This window comes from Rhipicephalus microplus, chromosome 8, assembly GCF_043290135.1.
Source record: "Rhipicephalus microplus isolate Deutch F79 chromosome 8, USDA_Rmic, whole genome shotgun sequence".
NCBI lineage: Eukaryota > Metazoa > Arthropoda > Arachnida > Ixodida > Ixodidae > Rhipicephalus > Rhipicephalus microplus.
In genome coordinates this window covers 57361616-57386170 of record NC_134707.1, presented here as the reverse complement: position 1 = coordinate 57386170, position 24555 = coordinate 57361616, and the positions used below count along the sequence as shown (strand labels likewise).

Genomic DNA, 24555 nt, shown 5'->3' with positions numbered 1-24555 from the left:
TGACCCTTGACATGGCGTCGTCCTCCGTGACGTCCACCGTGGCGGAGCTGCCATCATCCATTAGACCTGGCGCCTCGGCGGCGCCACTGACCGTCCCGGCCTTGGGCGCGGCAGTCGCAGAAGTGCCGAGTGGGCGACGTAACGACGTGATCCGGTCGCCGATGCTCCTGGACAGCCTTCGCATGGGATTGAACAGGGTACTGACGTCGCCCGATTCCCAGAGCTGTACGAGCACCGTGCCGTACTTCTCGTAGAACAGTGCAGGGTGCAGCGTCCACGCCATTCCAGCCATGGCCGCGGCAAAAGTCTAAATTTGGACGCCTTTTGTCTTGAGAATCCAACGACACGTAGTACCAGCTGCGATGCTCTTGGCGAGCGAGATCTCTGACGCACGTTCCTCTGGCAGCTCGTAGGTTAGCTCGAGATTGTGGCGAATGCCGCGTGCTCGCCTATCACGAGACCCCGATGATGTTGATTTGTTGAAATGTAGCACGTACGTGACGTACCCCACCACGGAGCTGGACACACGACCCACCCCACTCACTCTGAAATCTGCAGAAAGAGCGAAGCTTAGGTTCTTTTGTCTTTTTTTTTTTTGTGATTGCACGAGATTTTAAAAGCGGAGCTGTGGAAGCTTGCGGTAGCTAGGGCCGCATCCAGTGACTGCAAAAAACTCGGCCAGCAATTCAATGGGGAAAGGGGGCGGTGGCATAGCCACTCTAAGGGGGAAAAAAATGTATGTGTGACACTTTATCGGGATATATGCTGGTGTATAGTCCTCGCCAAACGTCGCCGTTGACGCAGTCACCAACCTGTATTCACTCGACTACAGTGGGCTTGAAATTAGCTTATCTTTCATTTTGAGTCCAACAGTACTTTTTTATGTTATTAGGAGCACTGAACAAGTTTTTTTCTGATCCAGTTATTTAACTGTAACCGGCAGGCGAATCGATTGTGATGCGTTTGCTAGAGGGCAGAATTCTAAGAAAGGACCGACGATTTACTGGTCACATAATAAACTGCCAAAGAAAAGCACGTTTACTAAAAAAATAATAATCGCACATAAATGGTGCGCCGAGAGAACACATCGGCAGCGGCGCGCCGAAGTGCCCACCGATTAAAAAAAGAACATAGTTAAACAACGCTAATATATCATCAGAAATCTACACGTGACCTCATATGCCCTCACTGAACACGGGCCACCAAACTAGCTGGCGCGTGTTCTGGCCATAGAAAACCTTGCATCTTCCTGCCCCTGGAATACCAGCACATACAGGCAACAGCACTTATGCTGAACAGGAGTGATCGGACGCTTCCGACAATTTAGTCCCGCTGCTTACGTCATGTACTTAGGCGTCCTTAAAAAGGTCGTGAAACGCTCGCTCTAAAGCGACAATGCGAAACCACCGGCGTCCACACGCACAAACTAGGTGACGTCATCATAAGTAATTCTTCGCCTATCCAGGAACGCGGAACTTTTCGGTACTTGAGTGCGTGCAACTGGGACACTCGTCAGCGTCTTTGTCATTCGCAATCAGCGCTAACTTGAACTCTGACGTCATATTAAGCAGCGTCCTTGTGGGACGCGGATCGCGTATGTCAGACGGCGATGACCGCCCCTTGCGCGTGCTCGATACGCCATACAGTTCCGCGTTCCTCGATAGGCAAAGCTTCTATGCAGATCCACTTGAGCCGATGATAGCGCATGTGGCGGCCAATGGTGCCGCATTGTCGTAGTAAAGCGACCGTTTCACGACCCCTTTAAATACGGGAACAAGGCTCCCGTAGCGGGTGCCGAAACATCGGCAAACTTTATATTCCTTTGGCAGGTGCATCCTTTCACATCCACACTAAGTAAAAACACTTACGCACTGCTTTTCATTTTTTTTTACTATAGTTGCAGCTGAAGGAGTGGATTTTTAAGCTTTGATTAATGGTAATGACTATTCTTGTGACGATCGCACAGGTTGCCGTCAGTTTCCGTGACCAGGCCAGATTTTTCAGAAATTCCCCGACTTCTTTAGAAGGGTACAATTCCCAAACAGGTTTTCCAGGTTGGTAGACACCCTGGAGCACCACAACTTAGAAGTGGCCACAGTCCCGTATAACTGTTGCCAAATAAGCGGTAGATAATTGGTACGAGATATGGTACGAGATAAAAGCAATCCGTTCATTTTAACATTTCACCACACTGAATTCCACCCCACCAGCCTGCATCTCTAGCTGAAAAATAAAAAACAAGTATGCTTATTATGCCAGTTGTTGCATCAACATCGCAGCTTATAATGCTGCACACTGGGATGATAGCGCAGATTTTTTTCAGTAGTCGAACAGTAAGAGTTCATCATTCTCATTCTCTCGGTGCCATTTCGGAGCAGGGTTGGAGGAATTACTATCGAAAATTGCTGTTTGGAGCAGCATTTCTCTTTTGGAGCAATTGAAGCAGCACTTCTATCACTGCAGTCTCTACGCATTGAGAGAAAAAAGGGTTAACGCGCCATTCCCACCATTGTCTGCAGTTATGGCGCACGTGCACCCGAGGCTAAATTCGGGCGCTGCAACACAGTACAGCGCACAGTGGCACAGCTGTTCCACCCTCCGACGTTAACATGTTTTCAAGTCGATACCATCAGAATGCCCAAGTGCCACAACAGCACACATCCTAAAATGCATCGAAGCAAAAATATATTTTTGATGGGAGATACTTTATTACACATTTGGAAAAAAATCTTACAAAGAAAGTAACACATTTCATGGTTCAACCAATGACGTCTTTACAAAAGATAAATCAACACCTTGCCCATAAAGAGCCTTTAGTAATCAACTAAAAATAAAATGCACAATTGCATATATACTCAAACACTTAGTGAGAAAAATACTGGAACACTGTACGGCTGCTTCAAGTGCGATTACTTCGGTGCGGTAACTCGAAGTGAAATGGGCCGAAGACGAGTACAAGTGGGAATATGCATCACCTCCTCCCTTTGTTCGCAATAGCTGCTACCGCATTCGAGAGAGAAAAGTAGAACAGGTGGGCGGCTAGAGTTTTCATTCAAAGCACAAGTACCACCTCCACACGATCTCTTTTTAAGTTCCAATACAAAAACACCCAACACAAGGGCCCCTCAATGCCTGTGCTGATGGCAAGATCCAACTTTGTGAGAATTAAAAGATAGAATTCTCACATTGTGCTACAATAAGCTTCCACTTCATCACCCTCTCAAAACAGGTGGCAAAGATTGGTAGCAGACGACACAATGGTAAAAGCTTGGCAAGCTTCATTATATGGGGTGGCATGCATGAGAAATCCACGATGAAGACAAAGACGAGAGCACAGAAAGGAGGAGAAAGAAAATCAAAAATAAAGGCAGCCTGCCGAGCGAGAAGCATGGTTTCGTTGCTCGCAGTGAGAGAAAAAAAAAAAGAGGAGAGAAATGCAAAGGGCCCGACATCGAGCTCAGTCGTCTGGGCTGTTCCGCTTGGAAGGCGGCGACTTGGAGGCCGAGTGGCGCCGCTGCGGTGGCGATCCACTCCGGCTCCTGGAGCGGGAGCGGTTGCGCGGGCTGTCGGAGCGGCTCTTCCTGCGTGGCGGGGACTTGGACGCTGACCGGGAGCGAGAGCGGGACCTGGAGCGGGAGCGCGAACGTGAGTCCGAGGTCGAGCGGCGGGACCTGGAACGAGATCGGGAGCGGGACCTTGAGCGGGACCTGCAAAATGAGAAGTTATGCATGAGCATTGGGGTTTTTGTCGCCAAAATGTACACGGCATTCCCGCTGCAGGACAACTATGATCCCAAATTACAAAGAAACGAGCCCAGAAAACGAACACAAGCAAGCACGCATGATCACCCCAAAGCCAATCCACATGTTTTACTTGATGAAGGCAGAGGAACTATGCAGCAGCTAAGACATTCCAGGGTTAGAAACCGACTGCTGCATTTTTGATGACTCCAGTTGCCAGCAAAGCATGTTCAAATGCTCTCGAGTCAGAAGACAGTTTCATAAGCACAACAAGTTATTCCGACCCCCTCATCTAAAACATTACAATGGCTGCTGACTGCACAGAGGACACTAAAAACCTGAAAAGGGTGTGTACATGCTGCATCATTTTTGCTACTACAGGTCTACCCACAAGCTTTTCTTTGCTTTATTGTCACACACTGAGTCGTAACATGCCACTGCAAAGAAACAGCCTTGCAGAGCAACCTCAGTAGGAATGCAAGGACTGCAGTATTCAAGAAAAGAAATGCAGGCGAGCCAGATTACGATTTCCGCTCGCAGCGGGAAAAACGGCCCAAATAGTGAGTTTTTTTTTTTGTTAAAAGCACATATACACCCCGGCTTCTACACACAGACTAGCTAATGCACAAACATACTGCAGCAGGCAAGACAGGCCGACCGCCAAACGTTTACCTGTTTGACGCGCGGCTCTTCTTAGATTCGTACAACTTGATCCGGCGACCACTCAGGTCAGTGTTGTCCAGCTTGGAAAGGGCATTCCGCATGTCCGCATAGTTGGAGAACTCGACAAGCCTGTGCAGAATACAGGACAAGGAATCACTATCTGGTTGTCCAAAGGGCAGAACAGTACAAGAAGCCGGGAAAAAAAAATGCCATTCATATTTTGACCACTTGGAGCATAGAGTAGCCATATCTGTTTTTTGTTAGAAGATTGTGAACTTCTGAAACTGAAAACATTGAGAGGACTCGCACTGCCCCAAGTAATTTGTCTGAAGTGTTTCCACAATGGCCAGCATGCTTGTATAACTTTACAGTTTTAACATACGCTTCCTAGGTGTACGTCCAAGATCAATTTATGGCTTATGTGGAGATCAATTATGTGGGCTTTAACGTCCCAAAACCACCATATGATTATGAGAGGCGCTATAGTGGAGGGCTCCGGAAATTTCGACCACCTGGGTTTCTTTAACGTGCACCCAAATCTGAGCACAGTGGCCTGCATTACCGCCTCCAATCAGAAATGCAGCCGCCGCAGTCGGGATTCGATACCGCGACCTGTGGGTCAGCACTGCACCTAATTCAAGTACCAAGCATATCTGCTTTTAGTCTTCATTGAATCGCATCCTGCGTGGACACAAATAAACTCCCTCACCCCCCCCCCATCCTAGTTAAATTTAGTGCTTAAACTCCCTCACCCCCCCTCCATCCTAGTTAAATCTAGTGCTTTAAGCTAGCAGGTTATTTCCAAATACCCACCCCTACGAAGCTACCAGTTATGCAAGCAAGAACAGCCAACCTCAAAGGTGAGAATTTTGTTGAATGTACACCCTAGGAGCGATTTTAGAGCCAAAATATTTGGCCGCACATCTGCATGCTTTCCTGCAAAGGTTGTTGTCAGGAGAAAAAAAAAACATTTCTGCAACGTTCCGAACGAACGCATCGGCGAGTGCTGCTAGAAATATGGCACCATCTGGCAGTAATGTGAAGAAACTAGTTATTTTTTAGAATGGAGAATTACAGGTAGGTGGCAGCACAGTGTCAGACGTGTAGGAAACGCTTGCTTTTTCGTTCATAACGTCGCATTGTCAGCGCAACATAATAAACACAGTGGTCTTCAGAATTACTAACCTATACATTTCCTTAACAAGGAAACATTACCTAAAACTTCCGCACAGTCGAGCCCCTTTATAAAAGACATGCTTCGGGCAGCAATTCTGGTCTTTTATATGAGGGTCTCTTATAAGGGTACCACATATGCCTTTTTTTTTTATGAACTCATATTTTACTGTAGGCACACTGACGTCTCTTATACCCTTTTGTCTCTAATATCAGTGCCTCTTATAAAGGGGTTCAACTGTTTCAACGTTGCTCCTCAAATACGCTAATATTTTCTGTTTGATTAACAATGTTCACAAGTACGGGCGTAGATACCAGATCATTGAATACTGGGTTAAACTTTTTTTGCCGGGTGGCTGAATCGTTAGAGAGACAACAGCAGACGGACAGACAGATCGAAGTTCCTACGTTGAAGTATTTTAAGGTGGATCATTCTTTAAAAATACACCAGGAGGGGCAATGTTACGGACGCCACAGTTTATGACTGGAACGTACCCTTCGTTCGGCCGGTTGCTGTGCGCATCAGTGAAGGTCACCTCGCCCGCTTGGCGCATGTAGTCTTTCAAGTCCTACGAAATCGGGAGGAACGTCCACCATGGAAGGAAAGGGCAGAGGGTAAGGAGGACAGGAAAGGGAGAGCAAAGAATGCACATATGGAGTCAAAAATGGGACATAAACATTTTCTGTTTTCGGGACACATTTTTCAGTAAGCTTAGGTTTAAAAAAGAAAATGCTAGGTGCCATTATTATTTCACTGCAATAATCCACAAGTCCTTTTCGTCATACACTTTACTAACAATTAGAAATAGAGTACTAGTCGACCAAGAAGCTCTGCTAGCATCACATTACGAAGATTGCAGCTGCCTCGCGCAGTTCCCTATCCACAAGGCTTTATCCATAACTAGTCTTGGAAACGAGGAACCTTGCGTGTAAATCTAGTCGCAATTACATTTACACTGGGATCTGCATCTCAACCGCTCTTGTTGAAACTTCGTACGTTCACAAGCGATTACAGGCACCTGCCGTGGCAATCTCATTAATTGGCACCCGATCAATGCAATTCACAGGCGCAGTTTCTTTTCTCCGGCACAAAGTGGAACACCAGCAAAAGTATGTGATCAATCGCAAAAAAAGCCGCACCACCTTTCTCACAAAGGAAGCTATTCACAGTATGCATATGCCGGTATCCTTCCTACACTTTTTAAGCATTTCTATGAAGCGCATGTGCATAAACTAAGGTGCATAAACAAAACAGACTATCTTTAGCAAGCGTATCACTGAACGTGTGCCCGTCAATCTTTCGAAAGCACACACAACCTAGAACTATCACACCCGGAGGATTCCCATTCTAGAAGTTCGTTCTATGAAAACTAACGCATACTGAATAAATACCAGGGTGCAAGAAAAAAAATCTTAAGGCAAGCAGAGTGATGAAGGTGTATAGAGGTAGTTCTTTCATTCTCTCGGGGTCTGTTTTAGAGGCCATAAAGCCTTTTGCATTTAACATTAAAGAGGAATCTCTCAAACAGTGTGAAACAAGGGCTGCATTGCACAAGCTTTTGCCACCTAGCACATTCCACTTGAAATGTGATTGAACATTACACTCCCCAGAACTCGACAGCAAACTGAAATTAAGCTTTACCTTTGATTCACGGACTGTCACCTCAACACAATAAAAATGCCATCCATGTGACAATAGGGAAGACAATCGCCACAAGCACCTCATAAAAGGTAAGCTCTAATGCGTGGATGGCCCATGTGGACTGATGTCCGAAAGCGTGCATTGCCCTTAAGCTACGACCTGCACCCTGGATTCACGCCATAAGTGGTACAAACGAGCTTGTTCCTGTATAATACAAGGCAATAACTACTCAATAGTTTCACTAATTAAATCACCCCAAGTCTGTCTAATCCCTGTATTCAAACATGTGCCTTGACTTGAAGACTAGTCGTGAATGGTTTGCACGACTAACGCTCGAGGTGAATGCACCCAAGGACATGTCACGAGCACCTTGCAATTGTTCACATCGGGCATTACGAGAGCTTTAACTAGTCAAGTCAAAGCCAGATGCTAAGGCCGATTTCTGAATACTGAGGCAAATAAGCAAACACCTAGTAACCACTACCACATTTTGCTCTAGACACGCGATTAGGTCGCTAAAACTTTTCACGCAATACCTGTAGTCGTATACCTGCCATTTCCCGAAGCTACCCCAGCAAAAGCCGTTGTACAGTGCAGCCCACGCACAAAGAGAGGGACCGCCGGCCCCCACAACCGCCGGCCGCGCTTCCGGCCGGGGTAACGAGGGGCGCGGCGTCCCGGGTGGGAGATTTACCTTTTCCAGGGGGAAGGGGGAAGCCGGGGGTGGTCACTGATCCGCGGACCACCCCCCCACCAACCAGAGACCGAGAGAGCACACCCATTGCGAGAGAGTGACCACCCTTGCGCACAGAGACCACCAAAGACAGAGACCACCACAGCGAGAAGGGTGAGACCACCAGCAGTGACGGCCGCTGCTGCGCTACAGGGCCGGTAGTAGCCAAGCCACAAGCCGCAGCAGCCTTCCTTAGAAGCGAATCCATCCATCCTTCCACAGAGTGATCCGTGACTGCCGGTGTTGCATTTGCTCTCTCCCTGACACCTAGAGTGTTGTGTGGGAAGCCAGCCAATGCGCGGCGCGGGCGATGCCCTCCGGGCGGGGAGGGGGTTCTCTGCCCGAGCTACGGAACTTGCTTGCCAAAGCTGCTCTTACGATCCCTTGGCACACTGTTGTAGCCCACCACTGGGCTTGTGGTGGAAGCCACATCCGTAGCAGTAAGCCAGTGCACTAGACACAACTTCCATCTGTCAGACGGCGACCTTCTTTTGTTGGGGGAAGGGTAGGCAGGTTGAGGGGGTTGAGGAGAGTGATGCAGCAACAGAAAGAGAGAGAGAAACAAGTTGTCACTCAGGAAGCCAAGGGGGAGCCAGAACACGGCTGAGTGTTGCATATCTAGTCCACGCATTGGCCAAGCAGCCGAAAGGCCCTTTTAATCTAAGTCAGCAACTGAAATACTTCAAATCAGTTTTCATTTTTTTTGTAGACTGCAAGTTCGCATCGACAAATTGTTTTTTCTTTGAAGCGCCATGATTCAATGGATTCTGATATACCTGTGTTATATACCGATTTCCTTCATAGCCTCACACTCCCAATTTATTCCTTTTCCAGAACTAACAACACAGTTACATCCCAGTAATGTGTTCAATTCTGTGTATTTTTTGCATTATGTACAATGTGTAGGCTTGCGCTGTGGACTCAGCCAAGCACTTGGGGAAAAACTTTGCCCTCAACAAAGGACACCTCGCTTTAAATGACCTCAGACACTCAGCCATGTTCTGGCTCACCGCATTATAACAGCAAGCGTTTACATCTATGAGCACTAAGCTCAATGATTGGTGGCCAATTAAGTAAACAAGATGGCCACCCTAATTGCGAGAGACTAATCTTATCTACCTTTGAGCCCATGCAGTTGGAATTGACATCTGCGGCGTTCATTGTGCGGCTGCGCTGCTGTTGCTGCATAAGCTCCACCGCCATTTGTACACAAATTTTAGAGGGCCAATACTTCTCATTTAATGACAAAGGTAACTGTAACATATAAGAAGACTGGTGCCTAGACTTTCATATATTAAACACTGAGAACGATGCACCAACGAAGTGCATTGATGTAAAAAATTGCTTCAGCTTCTTGCTTGAGAGAGCCCAGACTTTTTTTTTCCGAGCGCAACCACTTACTATGAATAGAAACAAGGCAACAGCTTTGAACTAGAAGCTCCGTTATTAACCCTGGTTTGCTTTATTAATTACGTGTAATGCCAGGAAGCACTACATTTAATGTCGGCAAACTGACAAAGAGACAAGCCAGTGACGTTGTGCCTAGCAACAGCCTCTGTGATTAATGTACGTTAAAAAAAAGAAAAGAAATAAGACTTAAAATGCTTCGTCCGGTCACCCTACTGCAAACTGGCCTCATCACTCGAGCAAACAGCTGCAATACCACACGCGCACAAGTCGCACAGCTGGTAACCTTGACACGAGTTATTTTTTCTGCGCACCATCAAAATCCCATATGCTCTTTCAGACTGGCGCAGCAAGTATTTCAGGAATGATACAACCAAAGGTGCAACTTTTGGCTTCTTTCTGGATCGCATTTTCATAGCCTAACTTGCAAATAGCCTTCCTTCATGATCAGTCAGTCATTTTGATACATACTACCTGGTTTCAAAAAAAAAAATTCATTGTATGGGCCTAATAGAAAACACCAGCAGAAAGCTTCCTTCTGGTTAATTCTCAAGCGCACGAAACATCAGCTCCTTCTGTCTTGCACCGGAGACTCCTATCGGCCACCATTTGCCATCTTGGTATCATGCGTCCCAACCCTTCATCAAGAAGTTTTGAACTCGTTCCCCGTGAAACTCTCAAACTGAATCTACATTTTTTTTTTTCAATTGGAGCTTCACACACATATGATAGCCTTTGTTTTTTTCTTTCCTTTCACTCCTGCTGCCCCTCCAACTTCCAGCCCTACAAATGGCCTTCTTGAACGTGAACGCAAGAGCTCCTTCCAAAACCAGTTTAAGCCCTGCACACAACGCTTCGCATTAAACCGCGCAACAATTGCCACAGCCGCACACACGCCATCAGATGCAGAGACCTCCAGCAGGCATTCGCCATTTAATAGCTTCCGAGAATCGTTACCCCACCACCCACAGCTCTCAACGAGCTTACAACTTTGCAGCAGATTTTTCTTTTTTTTATGCTGCTCTCTGAAATAGCATGCAACAAGAGCTGCCCTTGGACATGCACGCACAACACGCACACAGCTCGGATGGCATGAGAATGAATGAGATACTTCCGAGATGCCGGATTGGCTGCTGTCGGCTATTTACCTGCCAGCTGACGTGGCTGCTCAGGTTCTCGACGACCAGCTGGTAGTTGGTCCTCACCGGAGGGCCAAACCTACTGCAGGTCCAAACAGGGAAAGAAAGAGAAGGAAAAAGAAAAATAGAAGAAATAAAGCGATAGGCCCACAGGCAACACTGAAATGTGTAAGAATCGTGTTACAGACTAACCCCTTTTACAAGAGGCATGCTCCAGGCAGCAATTCTTGTCTTTTATACGAGATCTCTTGTAAACAGGGTACCATGTATGTATGTGTTTTATCAACCCGTATTTCACTGTAGCCGCAGTGGTGTCTCTTATAACCATTTGTCTCTTATATCAGTGCCTCTTATGAAGGAATTCAATTCTGTTCGCCTTAGCTCTAGAACAAGGGTTCTCAACTTGGGTTCCCCAGAAACCAGGGGTTCTATGGGTGACATCTTAAGGTTTTGCGAGTGGCCATGAGTGAAACCGATGCACAAGTTGCCCCTATTAGCAACAAATTTATTTAAAGAAGCGAATTAGGGGTTAAGAGTTTCGTGGCTCTATACAAAAGCCATTAGGGTTCCTTAAGGGGAGGACACGAGTCTTAAAAGGCCGAAAACTGAAAAAAAATCTGACTTTTTGAAGTTGACATTTTCAGAATCGGCAATTATTTGAGAGAAGTTTCTAGCTTCTCGCATTATTATTTCTGGCACAAAATCAATTTATAACACCCCAGTGAGATGAAACTGAGCACAAATAGACGCTGAAGTCGCACTTTTTCCACACCGAACCGCTGCCGTTACACGCGAGCTATCGTGGTCATCTTGGTCTTGTTTGGAAGGGTTGTGGTTCATCTTCGATTTCCCGCCACCAGTGGCTCGCCTTGCTCATTGATGTTTCAGCAAAAACGCGTCATGGAGAAACACCAGCGCACATTTCTATTGGCTGCTTGGAGCACGTGACAAAACCTAGGCACCGGATTGGCCAAGTGGCGTTTCCGACGTCTGCTTCTTCATCATGACGCGCACAGACATGCCCATTTTGTCATGGTTCTGTCGACTGCCAGGCGCAAGGTTTCCTGCCACTGCCAGCAAGTTTTCCTGGCCAATTGGGAAGCGCCGTTTTGGTCACGTGCGTGAAACAACCAATGAAATCACGCGCTGCACGTGGTTTTGTCTTCACTTTTTTTGCTTCCACGAAGGCAACATAGTTGTCTACTTGAAAAAAAAAAAGAGTTAGAAACGCGACCTTTCGAACAAGACCAAAATGGCGCTGGTGGAGCAGGTAGTTCCCCGTGTTGTCGGCGGATGAAGTACGGATAGTTCAGATTTTAATTTAAAGGTCCGCTCGCGCGCAGTTGCTCTTTTTATTGGCCACAATTTGAGAAATAAGTGGGAAATATTTTCAAGCCAAAATTTGCTGAGAGGTGCGGAAGGGCATGGGGAACTCGAAAACGATGAGAGAAAAAAAAAAAGCGATTTCTGGGCCGATTTTCGAAGTTCAGTTGGAGAAACCATGTTCTACACAGTGTTATGAAAAAGTGGCCAGAGGCACAGTGAAACGAGAAAAAAGTTTTCATGTACCTTGGATCCAAGATCATAGTAATCAACTGCTTTCATAAAGTTTTGTACACTACACTTTATAGTGCTGTGTGCATGTCAAACTAAACTATTTTGAACTTGTTCACATCAGCCCCCGTCAAAGGTCCACAAGCCTCCTCAGGATGAAAGTTATGCTCTTTTCCTTTTGCCTTATATTTTTGCGCACGGTGCTATGCCGCAAAGCACGGCAGTCGCATGCGTTTCTCTCAGGCAATGCCTGGTGTCACATTAATCTTTTTTTTTCATGCGGTTATCTCAATAAATCCATTCACTGCCTTGTCTTTAAAGCCAAGACTTCCGCGTAGGAGCCAGAATGAGTTCATGGTTACCGCGAGGTTCGTTACATAAAAAAAAAATCTTATAGCTGCATTTCAGCCCCTTTAAAACCACCGTAGCCAGGAACTAAGAACGAGTTCGTGCATTCAGCAGCATAATGCCACGACTGCCTAGCCGAAAGCACGTGTAAACGAAAAGCCGGGCGATGTTCCCTTGTTTACATTTCATTGCAGGGCAGGCTGAAATTGTGAACTCAAAGGAGGGGAGGGGGGGTTTGCTTGCTGAGCTCCAGCCAATCAGCGGAGGCCAAAGCAGACCATCCGCAAGGTGAAGACATCGAGAATAGCGCCCCAGTTCTGCAATAAGCACCCTCACGTGGCATGCCCCATGGGTGCGCAACTACATCAGCCTTAAACAGAAGCGCCAGAATCTCTGCTGACCTGTCCCTGGAGCCACTCTGGTAGCGGCCCCCTCCTCCACCTCCTGGCGGCGACCTCCAGTCCCGTGAACCCGGTGCAAGGATCCTGCCCCCCGGTCCACGCCGACTTCCGTGTGCCAGCTCCACGGAAACCCTGCGCCAAGGAACAAGGGCATCACACAAAAAAAAAAAAAAAACAGCATCAAACTCACTTCCTCTTCAAACAATCATTGTAATAGTAACATGCGGGGGTTTCACGTCCCAAAACCAAGATACGAATACGAGAGACGCCGTGGTGGAGGGCTCCGGAAATTTGTACTATCTGGTAGTCCTCAACGTGCACCGACATCGAACAGTACACAAGCCTCTACCATTTTGCCTCCACCGAAATGGGACCGCCGTTTCGCGTCGGCAGACAATCACCTTAGCCACTGGTCCATAGCGGCGGACCTTTTTCGAACAAGTACACATTATTACACGATGCTACTAATCAAGAAAAAAAAGGGAATTTTATGGGCTCGCCTTCCTATGCTAGAGACATAAACGAGAAGACAATATTGCCAAGGTAAGTATGAGGGATGTTACTTAAAGTAACTGAGATCAACGTGATCAATTAAAGAGCATAAAATGATAACTTGTCAGCAAAGACTGAAGCTGCAATGTTAAGGTTGCAGCCTTGGACTCTGTCGACGAGACGTTTCCACTTTCATCCATTTTATTTCCGACTTATATCATAATATCCGGCGCTACCACTACTCTGAATTGTTTATGATAATCGTTATGTAAAGGAGATCCAGATAGTGCCAGACTATGAGATGTCCTACTGCATGCTTAATACCAGTAGTATTGCTCAAATTTTGTGAACCGACCGCCAAGCTCGGCTTGACGGTCCCTACGCAGGATTTGTCGGGTGGCGCAGCTGTGTCTTCTCAGGACCAAAACAAAGTTTTAATCAATCAATAAGCAGCACTATCTATGTCATAGCGTTTTTGTTGACATCCCAATTCTTTATTCAGAGTATGATGCAACAGGACATCGCAGTATCAGCTTGGTCGTGGTGAAGTACGATCAGGCTAGCCTGCCCACTTTTTCTTTAAATGCTGAACCATTTGAAAGACCCTGCCGACCCCTCAACGCACCTTTCGCCAAGCAGCTCCTTGCCGTTGAGATCCTTGATGGCATCATCAGCATCTCTGTGATCCTCGAACTCCTGAAATAAAACAGGGGCCGCCGGCAACCAACACATCCGTGAGCCGGGCTATAGCAAGGGTCTCGGCCTCAAAACAGTTTTAATGACACGTTCACCAATCGTAAACTGGCGATGTCATCTCGGCACAGCCCCCTACAACCTTAACGCACAAAGCATGCATTTTTGGCATTGAAAACGAAACAGTCAATAAACTACAGCCTCTTTTTGATAAAGTTCTTTGCCGAGACCTGTTGCGCGGTTCGTGTAAGATTCTGTTGACTATCGGAAACAGCAAGTAATGGCTATAATAGAATATCAATCCTAGAACTTTGTTAAGCCCTCTGTACAGTAATGAACCCAATCGTGATGTGAACGTTCTTCGAACTGGCAGCTACGCGGCGATACTGCCATTTCCTCCTGCAATCCTCGCAAATTCGTTTGATGTCAGCGCTGCAATATGGCGCCACCGGCGCCCTCAAACGACCAGTCTCCGATTTTCAACGTGACGCAATAATAGGGAGTTTCAGGATAACGTTTGCAGGGGCTGCGGGCATAGCGGGCGCCATATGAGTCTTAGGTATAGCGTTTGCTCCTCATAGACAAAATTCCAAGGACTTTAACCCCGACCGCAGTCCCATATGCATGGAGGCTACTCACATCACTTTGCGGCCCTCGCGGGCCGCGATCGCCGCTCGCTATTTCGGATTTTCTGCGTGCGGGCCGCGAACGCGGCCGGCGACTCGTGTTATGACGCGTGCGCAGTGGCAGCGACCGCACTGCAAGGGTGCGCGGTGCGCTATTCTAAAACTCCCTAATAGAGAGTTTTAGAATACCGTTTGCAAGCGCGGCGCCCGCCACACGAGATTTAGAATAGTGTTTGCCCTGCTGCAAACTGCGACGCACGATTGCAGCGACACCGAAGCCTCGAAGCCAGCGTTTGCGGGCCGCGATCGCGGCGAGATATTCTAACCCCCCATTCAGAAACGCTCCTCGACTCGACCTTCACTTGACAGAGTGGAGCACTGCGCCACCTCCCGGCTGAAAATGACGCTGCGCTACTCAAGAATCGCAGCAGATTATCGCCGATATGCAGTGACTTGCCGTGCCTAGAGACGGCGCTCCCATCGGCTTTCTCAAGTGGAGGTGAAGCGTTGAGTGAGGGGACGTTCTAGAATACGGGGGTAAGACTCCCCAAAGACTGTACTCCCTCGCTCAACGTGACCGCGGAGAAAAAAACGTGCAACGACGCCGGCACTCACCACAAATCCGAAGCCGTTCTTGAGGTGTATGTCACCGACGCGCCCGTAGCCCTTGAAGAAGCGGTCCACGTCTTTCTCGCGCACCTGGTAGCTGAGGTGTCCGATGAACACCCGGGTCGTCATGGCCGCCTCGTTTCTTCTCTGGGACATCGGGAAAAACAGAGACGCGCGCCCCCTAATTATCGAAAAACTCGATCGGCGACGACTCGGAGAGAGACGTTAGCAGTTCAGAGGCGCCGCAGCAAACCTACAAAATCTGGCCTCTCGACGTCAGCGCCCTCGAGCAAGTCTACGTGCGGCGCAAACAGGAAAACAAGTCGGCCCGATAACAGCTGCTACATTCCGACTCTCGCTGACTGTACTCTTTTTTTTTTTTTTTTTCCCCTATGGAGGCGTAGGTGGGCCTTGCGATTAGAAAAGCGGCTAGCGGCCATTTTTTTTCTTTTTTTCCCGTTCTGCCGGTATTTTTCCAGCGCGCTATTTTTCGCCAGCTGCTAGGTTCCCGCTTTCTTTTTTTTTTAAGTATCGCAAGCTATTCGCGTCGCCAGAGCCAAGTAAACGAGAAAAAGAAAAAAAAAGATACCCCCCCCCCCCCCCCACACTTAACTTCCTCAGCTATGTTTATATAGTAAACGTATTAACAGCCATGCCTGCCTTTCGAGGAAACGATAATCAGCGCTTTCGGAGCTGCGAGTGATGTTCGGACAAAATTTCGGTGATAGCGATTAAGTACTACAGCACCGTTAAAGGCTAGTATTTGCGTTTGCGTCACATATGCCAAGGCACGAACGGAACAGAGGGGGGAAGGGACAGAGGAAAATTACGATAGAAACGTTCTAAATCGTGCAAAATTACGGGCTCTACTCGACTTAAATCACTCGTTTGCTAGGGAAACCAGCCCACCCCGACGTGGATGCAATGCGGCGCCGACAAATAAGGAAGCCGCGAAGTTGATCAACAAGCAGGCAAAAACACACAAGAAGGCGGCCCCGCTAAGCCTTCTCGAAATATGCGCGTCATCGATTTAGCCGCTCTAATCGCTATTCTTTAACGCAGCCGCTGGCGTTGACCTCGGTAGGAGAACGGTTAGTTGGGAGGCAGTGCGGTACTCACGAAGCGAAAATAATTAGCGCCGCAGATTGCTAACCATAGGCCTTGCTACCACCGCCGTCTTCTCTGAATCCTTCTAGAACACAAACAGCTCTGTGACGTCACGAGCGTCTGGCCTACGTCATGGGTGTCACCTGACAAAAAGAAAACGGCAGGAGAAAAAAAAAAAAAAAGCTGCAAGATGCTCGGTAAACAACTGCAGCAAATTTCGAGAAGTGCGAGTCGTGTAGAGTGCAGCTGTGGTATTTTTTTATGACCTGGGAACTGCTTTTGTACGAAAACACGCAAGCAGTTGATTAAAAATCTCGAAGGCCGTAGCTTACAGCCACTGTAGTCTCGGAAGCCTCGGTAAATCGAGCAGCCATGCTTATTTCGAAGAACTTTATTATTTTAATTCTGCTTGTTTCTATACAAATGGTCGAGCAATATCCGTCTTTAAAAACAGTAACCCACAACCTACAGAAAACATAGAGAGTGGTAGCACTATTAGTAGCACCACAGAACATCAGGCAGCACTGACTACAGTTGCAGGCTTTTGATAATGGATGGCGGCAGCTGTTAAGGGCCTGTCTTGTTCCCCAAAAGTGTACCAAAAGCCTGACCGCACGTGCGCATTGCAGCGAGTCAGCGCGTTGTTTCCTAACGACCACACCATAGCCTCTTAGATTTCTCTTGCCTGCAAGATGTGAGCGCGAAACGCTCGTCATTTATGGCGGCGCTACCTACGTAGGGGTAAGGGTCATTGTACTCGGCCTTAGAGATTGGCTATTTTGGCGTTTGCTGCGCCGTGTCGCCTGTAGGCAGACAGAAATTAAGTGCCTTCTTTCTTTTCCTCATGAACCACTAACAACAACAATTTTAGAGGCTACGCCTTGTTTTGAAGGGGTTGCCTGCTGAATGAGCGCACAACGCCTGTCATCTATAACGGTGGCACTTACGTAGGGTAATTATAATTACGTTTACGCCTTTTAAAAACTTTTTACGTTATTTTTGTTGCATATAAGCTCCAAAAACGTAAAAACTTATTTGAAGACACCCCTATTTAAGTGGCGTCATCACTATAGTTCCGACGACGGCCGCTTCTCAAGTGACCGCTGATAACCCGGCAGGCACGGGAATCTAGGAGGCGTTGGTTCTATGTAAGCTCCGTGTATGTAAGACTGTTTGGTCGTACTCACGCTCAACCATCGATGATACACGCCGAACATCTCAATAATGTCCATATCATGAAGGAAGCTTCCTCCACGGTACATGTATGATAACACCATATTAGAAGACCTCAGACTGATTTCGTTCCAATAACCAACCAAAGGTGACATCAACGACGAAAGCCGTTATAAGATCACAAAGGCAATGGGGTGGCTGTCCGCCGATGCCCGTAACCCCTATCGCGGGAATTTAGAACAAAAAAAAACACTGAAACTAACAAAAATATTTTTTGGAACGTTATCCGCAACCAGTGTCACACGGTCACTTTTAATCGCGATCAGGCTCGATTGGGATCAAGACTATCGCGGTCTGGATGAATGCATCCCCTGGCCAAGCTTGACTGTCTCCATGGCGCAATTGGCTGGTCAAGCTTGTTGAAAGTAAAATAAACAATAAAATCAAGCACAGTTCCGTAAAAGTAGATTTAAGAAGCAAGATATTTATTTTAAAAATAACTTTAATTCTGTTTTGAATAAATATAGCTGTAATTTTGCATATTTAAGCATTTGTATTGACAGTATGTAGTTATGGGAGAAGCAAATGATAAGCGGACGACAAGTTCAACTCTCGCGCCATCGGAACAGATGGAGCAACCTCGACGCTAATTGATCACGAGTGTCACCAGCTTTTCGACTACGTCACTGCGTACGCACTCTTCGTGGTCGAACGAAGATACCAATTAATTGACCGCTGGCAGGAGCAACTGGGAGACTTAAGGCGCCACAAAGGAAACTCTGTCGCGTACAACGAGATTGCCGTTTCGCTGCGACTGGACGGCTACAAGCAGGTGCCATCAGTGAAGATTAAGATTCTTGCACAGAAATACAGGCAAGTGCAAAGAAAACTCTACCGAACGATGGATTTATGAAATTACTTTTGTCGTGGCACCCAATTGTTTTCGACGCTCGAGCGGTTCTCGCACGGTCAAAATATTGCTGACAAATGGCTCTATTGAAATTCCGTACGCCGAGTTTTGTCAACGACATGTTATGCGGCCCGCAAGTACCACCTGGTGTATTTCATCTGACCCAAGCTCGGACGAGCTTGGGTCAGATGCCCAAGCTTGTACACGGCCCAAGCTCGGACTGGATATGCTTGAGCCGTGTAACAACGGCCATAAATTTCATCACGATCAAAAAAAGTCGATCCGGGATCACCCTGATTGCGATTAAATATACCCGTGTGACACCGGTATTACTATCGTCAACAAATATTACCTCCTCTGCAGCAGGTAAGATTTCGTGCGATTGACCTCGCATTGCAAGATGACCGAAGCGATGACGTCAACCTTAGCGTCAGTTACCGCAGGTGTAGCGTGGAAATATTTGCCTCCAACCACCGGGCACGTGCTATCAGCGTCAAAGGAAGCCGTACAGCGGCAAGCCTTTGTGAGGGTGTAGCGTGTGCCTTCCACTTATCACCATGCGCAGAGCTGCGAACAGGACGTGAGCGCCTGTCAAATCGTGATGAGTAGATGGTGCGCACCATACAATTGCGAAGGCTTGTCGCTGTTCGGGTCTCATTTGACGCTGATAGTACGTCTAGCCATTGGTAAGCGACCACTATGTGATATAAGCCATGGCGACAGTGGTGATGTTATCTCGAAAGTTGTTACGAGATTAAAAGAGCGATTTTGGCCCACACCACAAAGCGCACATATAATGCCTTGATTCGATTTGTGAGGTTTAACGTTCCAAAACCACTATATGATTATGAGAGACGCTGTAGTGGAGGGCTCCGGCAATTTCGACCACCTGGGGTGCTTAGACGTGCACCCAAATCAGAGCACACGGGCCTACGACATTTCCGCCTCCATCGGAAATGCAGCCGGGATTTGATCCCGCGACCTGCGGGTCAGCAGCCGAGTACCTTAGCCACTAGACCACCGTGGCGGGGCCACATATACTGCCTTACGTATGTGGAGCGGGTACCACACCGCTCCACAGAATGGTACAGTACACGTTTCTCTACTTGAGATAAGTCACGATTAATTGAGTGATCGGTCCTTTGGATGTGTACGTGCACTAGCTGTTCGAAGTGTGTTGAAAAAAAAAAGGCCTGTTCTTTAAGATTTCACCGACTGTTGCGTGTTCCACACATGGCTGGCGGTGCATACACCCTTGCCCAAATAGGAAAGCTGCGTAATGCTGTGGTAATGCCCGTACGCAAGCGCATGATGATGATGTGAATGAATTATCTTATTTTCGTATTCGGCATGGTTGTGGTCCGGGCTAGACCGGACAAGAAGGTACCAGGAGACCTTGTCTCTGTATAGCCTCCCTGGCCTATACATACCCACAATTTTTTTTCGGGAGGAGGGGGGGGGGCACTGCCTTGTTTCGGGAGGCGCACCCCTTTAAAATGACCATTTTTCACTTTCTATGCCATGGCAAAAAAAAATGCAGGGGAAGGGGGAGGCACGTGCCCAGTGTGCCACCCCCTGGCTGCACTCCGGCACGTACACGCTATCCCAGCTGTCCGAAATTGCCCCACAATGCTCTGCTACCTAACAATTAAGATACAAGAAAATGAAAATGCAGATTGGGGCACACGGTTACGCATCCATTTACAGCGAAAAATGTTACGTTATCACGAGGGTCGCTTGCGCCGTGGTTGTCCATAGCCACTATCGCGCAAAATTAGTAGCCGTAGTAAACAACTTTATTAGGGCAGCTGACGGTTCACTAAGTGGCGAGGGCTGTCAGGCCATGCCTCGTCGCCACCTCGTTTGATGGCCCGGAGCTGGGCTTGTGGTCGTGAGGATGTTCTCCCAGGCCTCACTTGAAGGCGACTGTCCAAGGAGGTCTGGTGGGGGAGGGTCCTTGCTGCATAAGCAGCAGATGATGAAAAACAAGGAAACACAGAATTTGTTCCGAACTGGCCTTAGGCAGTTTGCAACACAACTGCGTAACGGGTGGGTTATAGAACGCTCCAACCCATTGAAAAAGCCTAAGGCCTAATTCATCGTCGTCAGCCGCAGCTTTAAAGAAAGAATGCACAAGTCTTCGGAAGGGTGTAGCAGGTACCACGATTCCCGGAGGGAGGATAAAAGATCGCATAGTGTCATGAGAGTGAATGCATTCGTACTACACAAAAAATACAATGAATAGTGTAATTGGTACCCTGAAAGTGTGCTTGTGGAAGTTACCCAAAGAGAGCTAAAGGGACACTCAGAGCAAAACAACTTTTCGCGTATTAGTATAGCACAACTTCCCAATCCTGAAAACACTCTTGCTGCGACACGACGCCTGGTAAGCGAGAAAAAGCGCTAAAATAAAAAGCGTGGTAACGCCACCTTGACATTCCCGCCCCAAACACAGTGACGTAAGAAATTTGGAAGGCGTGTACTGGATCGTACGGAGCTCCCAATCGATAAAAATGAAGCAAGTCAAGCGTTGTCTTTCTTGTAAGGAGGAGGAAACAATCAGTCATTACTTTCTATCCTGTCCTATGCCCTGGCCAGGCAGAGGAGAACGAGAACTCGTGACCCGCAAGCGCGGGAACTTAAGTATCCTCTGTCGGGTCAGGTTCAGCCCTCGAGTTCTTGGCCCAGTGTTTTTAGGACTGCATAGAATAGAGCATTAGAAGGAGGAGGAGGAGGAAAAAACCTTTATTGATGCTGGCTGTGCCAGATAGCCCTTATCCCCACCGGGCTGGTTGACATCCCTAGTCCGGGACGTCATTAGTCGAGGCCGCCACCCGAGCCCGCTGGACTAGAGTTCGCTGTTCCTCTAGTGTGGAGCTATTGAGTAGGGTCGTCTCCCAGTCCTCTTTGGTGGGGTTGGGAAAGGGGTTAATTTTGGGTTCATTTGGCAGGCCCAGACCATATGGTAAGTGCTGGCCACTTCCCCACAGTACTGTCACTGCCCACTTATTTTTGGGTCGTAATATTTGAGTATGGCTGGACAGAGCAGCGTATTTGTCTGTAGGCGCCGCAGGATGCGCTCCTCCGTTTTCGAGAGTCCCTTCGCTGGTGCGGGATACAAGCGGCGTTGCTAAATGTAGTATTCTTTGATTTATCGAAACCGTGTTAAAGGTGTGGGACGTTCAGGTCTATCAGGGGAACGGGTAGTTTCCCGGGAAGTAAGCACGCGGGCCGCTGCATGTGCAGCCTCGTTACCCTGTAGACCCTGATGTCCCGGAGTCCATATAAGACGTTTTGGGGTAGGATCGCGGTTCCCGATGCTGAATTTTAAAAGTCTATTAGCCAATGGAGAGATTTCTCCTGCAAGATAGCTCTCGCAGGCTCTTCGAGAGTCTGTAACTATTTGTTTTGAGTTTGGATGGGATACTGCCAGTGCAATGACCACCTCCTCCGCCTTACTAGAGCATTAGAAGGGTGGGCCGCGCCTTGCGAGGCCGACACCTACCCCACACAAGATCCTGTGAATCATAGAGTTTCCCAATGTACACTAGATGGAACTCTGGCGCCAGTGTCTATGGGCACTGCAATGCACGGCGCTTCAGCGAGCATGGGAATGATGGGTAGTCACCTTTCCTTCCTCCGTGTGGGTAGTACACACATTTGGCTAAACTTCGTACTTCTGGCACCGCTTTTGGCTCCGTGTGTGTTTGTGTGGTTTGAAGCTGTTTTCTCACGAAACAAAAATCAGCAAATGTTCACTGATTGCGCTTCACCACCCTATTTCTTTTTGAATTACCTTTCCAAATTGGGTCACGAAGTTCAAAAGGGTTGAATCTTTCTTTCAAAACAAAATCGAAACACAGCAATAAACGAAGCCGCAAGTACGATTCGCCGCCCCAAGTACGAAGACTAGGCAAATGTGTGTACTACCCATCATTCACATGGTCGCTGAACGATCGCAGCGCCAGAGTGCCCTCTGGTTAATTTTGATAAACTCTGTGCTGTGAATAAAGTCTTCTCTCTCTGAGATTTATAGCACCACCTTTTCGTAACTTGGCCCTGGAAATATCCAAATCAGTTGTGCTATCGTTTGACGCCTCTACTCTGGGCTACATTCACAGGGATGTTTACTATGCCATAGTAAACGATGACCGAGCCAAATTCATTTTAAAGATATATTATGCAGTAATTATTTATTTCGTTACCTATCCCAAGCATATACTAATAGTAATACGAACACACACAAAAATTCACCTAATACTCGGCCCATCTTTACATTGGGCAAGAGCCATGAGAAGGGAGCAGCTGCCTTAAGCAAAGAAGTTTCATGACCGATCCCCCAAAGTGGGCACGTGACAATGATCTAAGGAGCATTATCATCGTCTCAAAATTTCACCGAGCGATGCCATGAATCGTGCAATTCTTACAAAAGATAGTGCAGCAACATTAAAATGAAACTTCAACCTTTTCTTCACAAATAATGAACTAATGATAGTGAAGCATGTATACCTAAACCAAGCCATTGTTCCTCTCGTGTCCCTATAAAATAGGTTTTCAAAAGCCACTCTTCCGGCTTTCATGGTGACTATGCTACACATTTCGCACAGGCCTGGAGGTTTTCGAAGATTCATTTCCTTGCTGCAATGTCAAACCCCAAGAAAATAGAGCGTGCGGAATAGCAATTTATAGTGACATACATGATGGTTTTATTACAGGTCAGTAAATGAAATATACAGGTCACAATGTGGAGTTTACTATATACAGAGTCCAAGACGGGTCTAAGGGAGGTCCCGAGAACATGCGGAGGAATTAAGGACAACGGCAAGAGAGCATGATTAGTCGTGCAAAAGTGAAAAGCAGTGCTGCCCATTGCTTCAACTGCTGTCATCGGAGTTGTCCTTGTTGTTCTTGATCGGGGACTTGGACCGCGACCGAGAGTGGGACCTGGACCGGGAGCGAGAAGCTGAGTGGTGGCGGTTGTTGGTCTCCGGAGACTTGCTGCGGCTGCGAGACTTGCTCTTAGACTTCGATTTTGACTTGGAGCGGGATCGCGAGTGTGACCGACTGGCAGACCTGGAGGCTCGTCGCTTCGGGGCCGGGCTCCGGGAGCGCGATCGTGAGCGAGATGCAGACCGCGATCGGCGCTTGACGGGTGTCCGGGAATGGCTTCGTCTCTTAGCACTCCTGGACCTGCGCAGTAAAAATTATTTTGGCTAATCAGAAAGGCTGCCAGTCGAGACAACAGGGTAACAATAAAAGGACGCACTGTGGATAGAATTGTTTCAGAACGTTGGCACCAGTTTTCCGGCACAGAGAGTTGGACCCGAAAGATAAAGTCATCACAGAAACCACAGTGTTGATGAAGCAAGAATATGCTGCCACCTTGCATAGTTTACAGCAATATAAAATCAGCCTTATAGGACTACCCCCAGATGGTAGGTAATGAAGGCAGATAGTGACCAATAGAATATGTAGCTGGGCTAGTTGGTAACCAAAAGACGAGCATGTGAGCTCTCTTTGTTACCACTTGTCCTTGTGAGGCACTTTCCCAAACATTAGTCATCGATGTCCTGTCCAGAAATTTACACAAAAGCCACAAGTACAAGCCAAGAAAAACTGGCCAACAAACCTTGATCGGCTGCGACCCCGGCGGCTGGCACTCCTGGACCTAGACCTGGAACGAGACCTGCGCTTGACTGGACTGCGGGAACGGCTACGGCGACGGCTCCTTGAACGAGATCTGCTTGGGCTGCGGCGGCGCCTAGAGCGGGAGCGCGACCGAGAACGAGACTTGCTGCGCCTGTAAAAGACTCCAAGCAATTAGTGAAACCATACTGACAGTGGATAAGTCTTCAATCTGGCAGCACTCTCTGCAAGGGCCCGGCAGTTATGTCCTCGATTTCCAAGGAAATATTGGCATTACCTCACTGCTATTGTCTTAAATCTTGTATTGAAGGGGTGCAGTATTGGTGACAAAGTGCAGCACAATATATGCTGCAAGATTGATGACCTGGCACTGTGGTGACACTTGTTGGAATATTACATACCAATCTAATGCCTCTGCAGCTGTGAGAGGATACGCTTCCCAGAGTATAACAACTATCATGCACATACAACGCATACTTGCTAATTAATAAGCTGCTTT

General features: G+C 47.6%; 1 protein-coding gene across 1 annotated transcript in view; it reads right to left on the bottom strand.

Moving 5' to 3' along the window:
* Nucleotides 1–2702: 2702 nt before the first annotated feature.
* LOC119165447 (uncharacterized) overlaps nt 2703–24555 on the bottom strand; it is a 29988-nt gene continuing 8135 nt past the window's right edge. Inside the window, exons 8-18 of the mRNA XM_075870219.1 lie at nt 24040–24210; nt 23286–23600; nt 20327–20370; nt 16340–16368; nt 15227–15367; nt 13918–13988; nt 12801–12932; nt 10507–10579; nt 6072–6145; nt 4413–4532; nt 2703–3707 (exon numbers count right to left, since the gene is read on the bottom strand). Of these exons, the coding sequence (XP_075726334.1) occupies nt 3458–3707; nt 4413–4532; nt 6072–6145; nt 10507–10579; nt 12801–12932; nt 13918–13988; nt 15227–15367; nt 16340–16368; nt 20327–20370; nt 23286–23600; nt 24040–24210 (1420 nt within the window). The 3' untranslated portion in view covers nt 2703–3457. The remainder of the gene's footprint in view (nt 3708–4412; nt 4533–6071; nt 6146–10506; nt 10580–12800; nt 12933–13917; nt 13989–15226; nt 15368–16339; nt 16369–20326; nt 20371–23285; nt 23601–24039; nt 24211–24555) is intronic.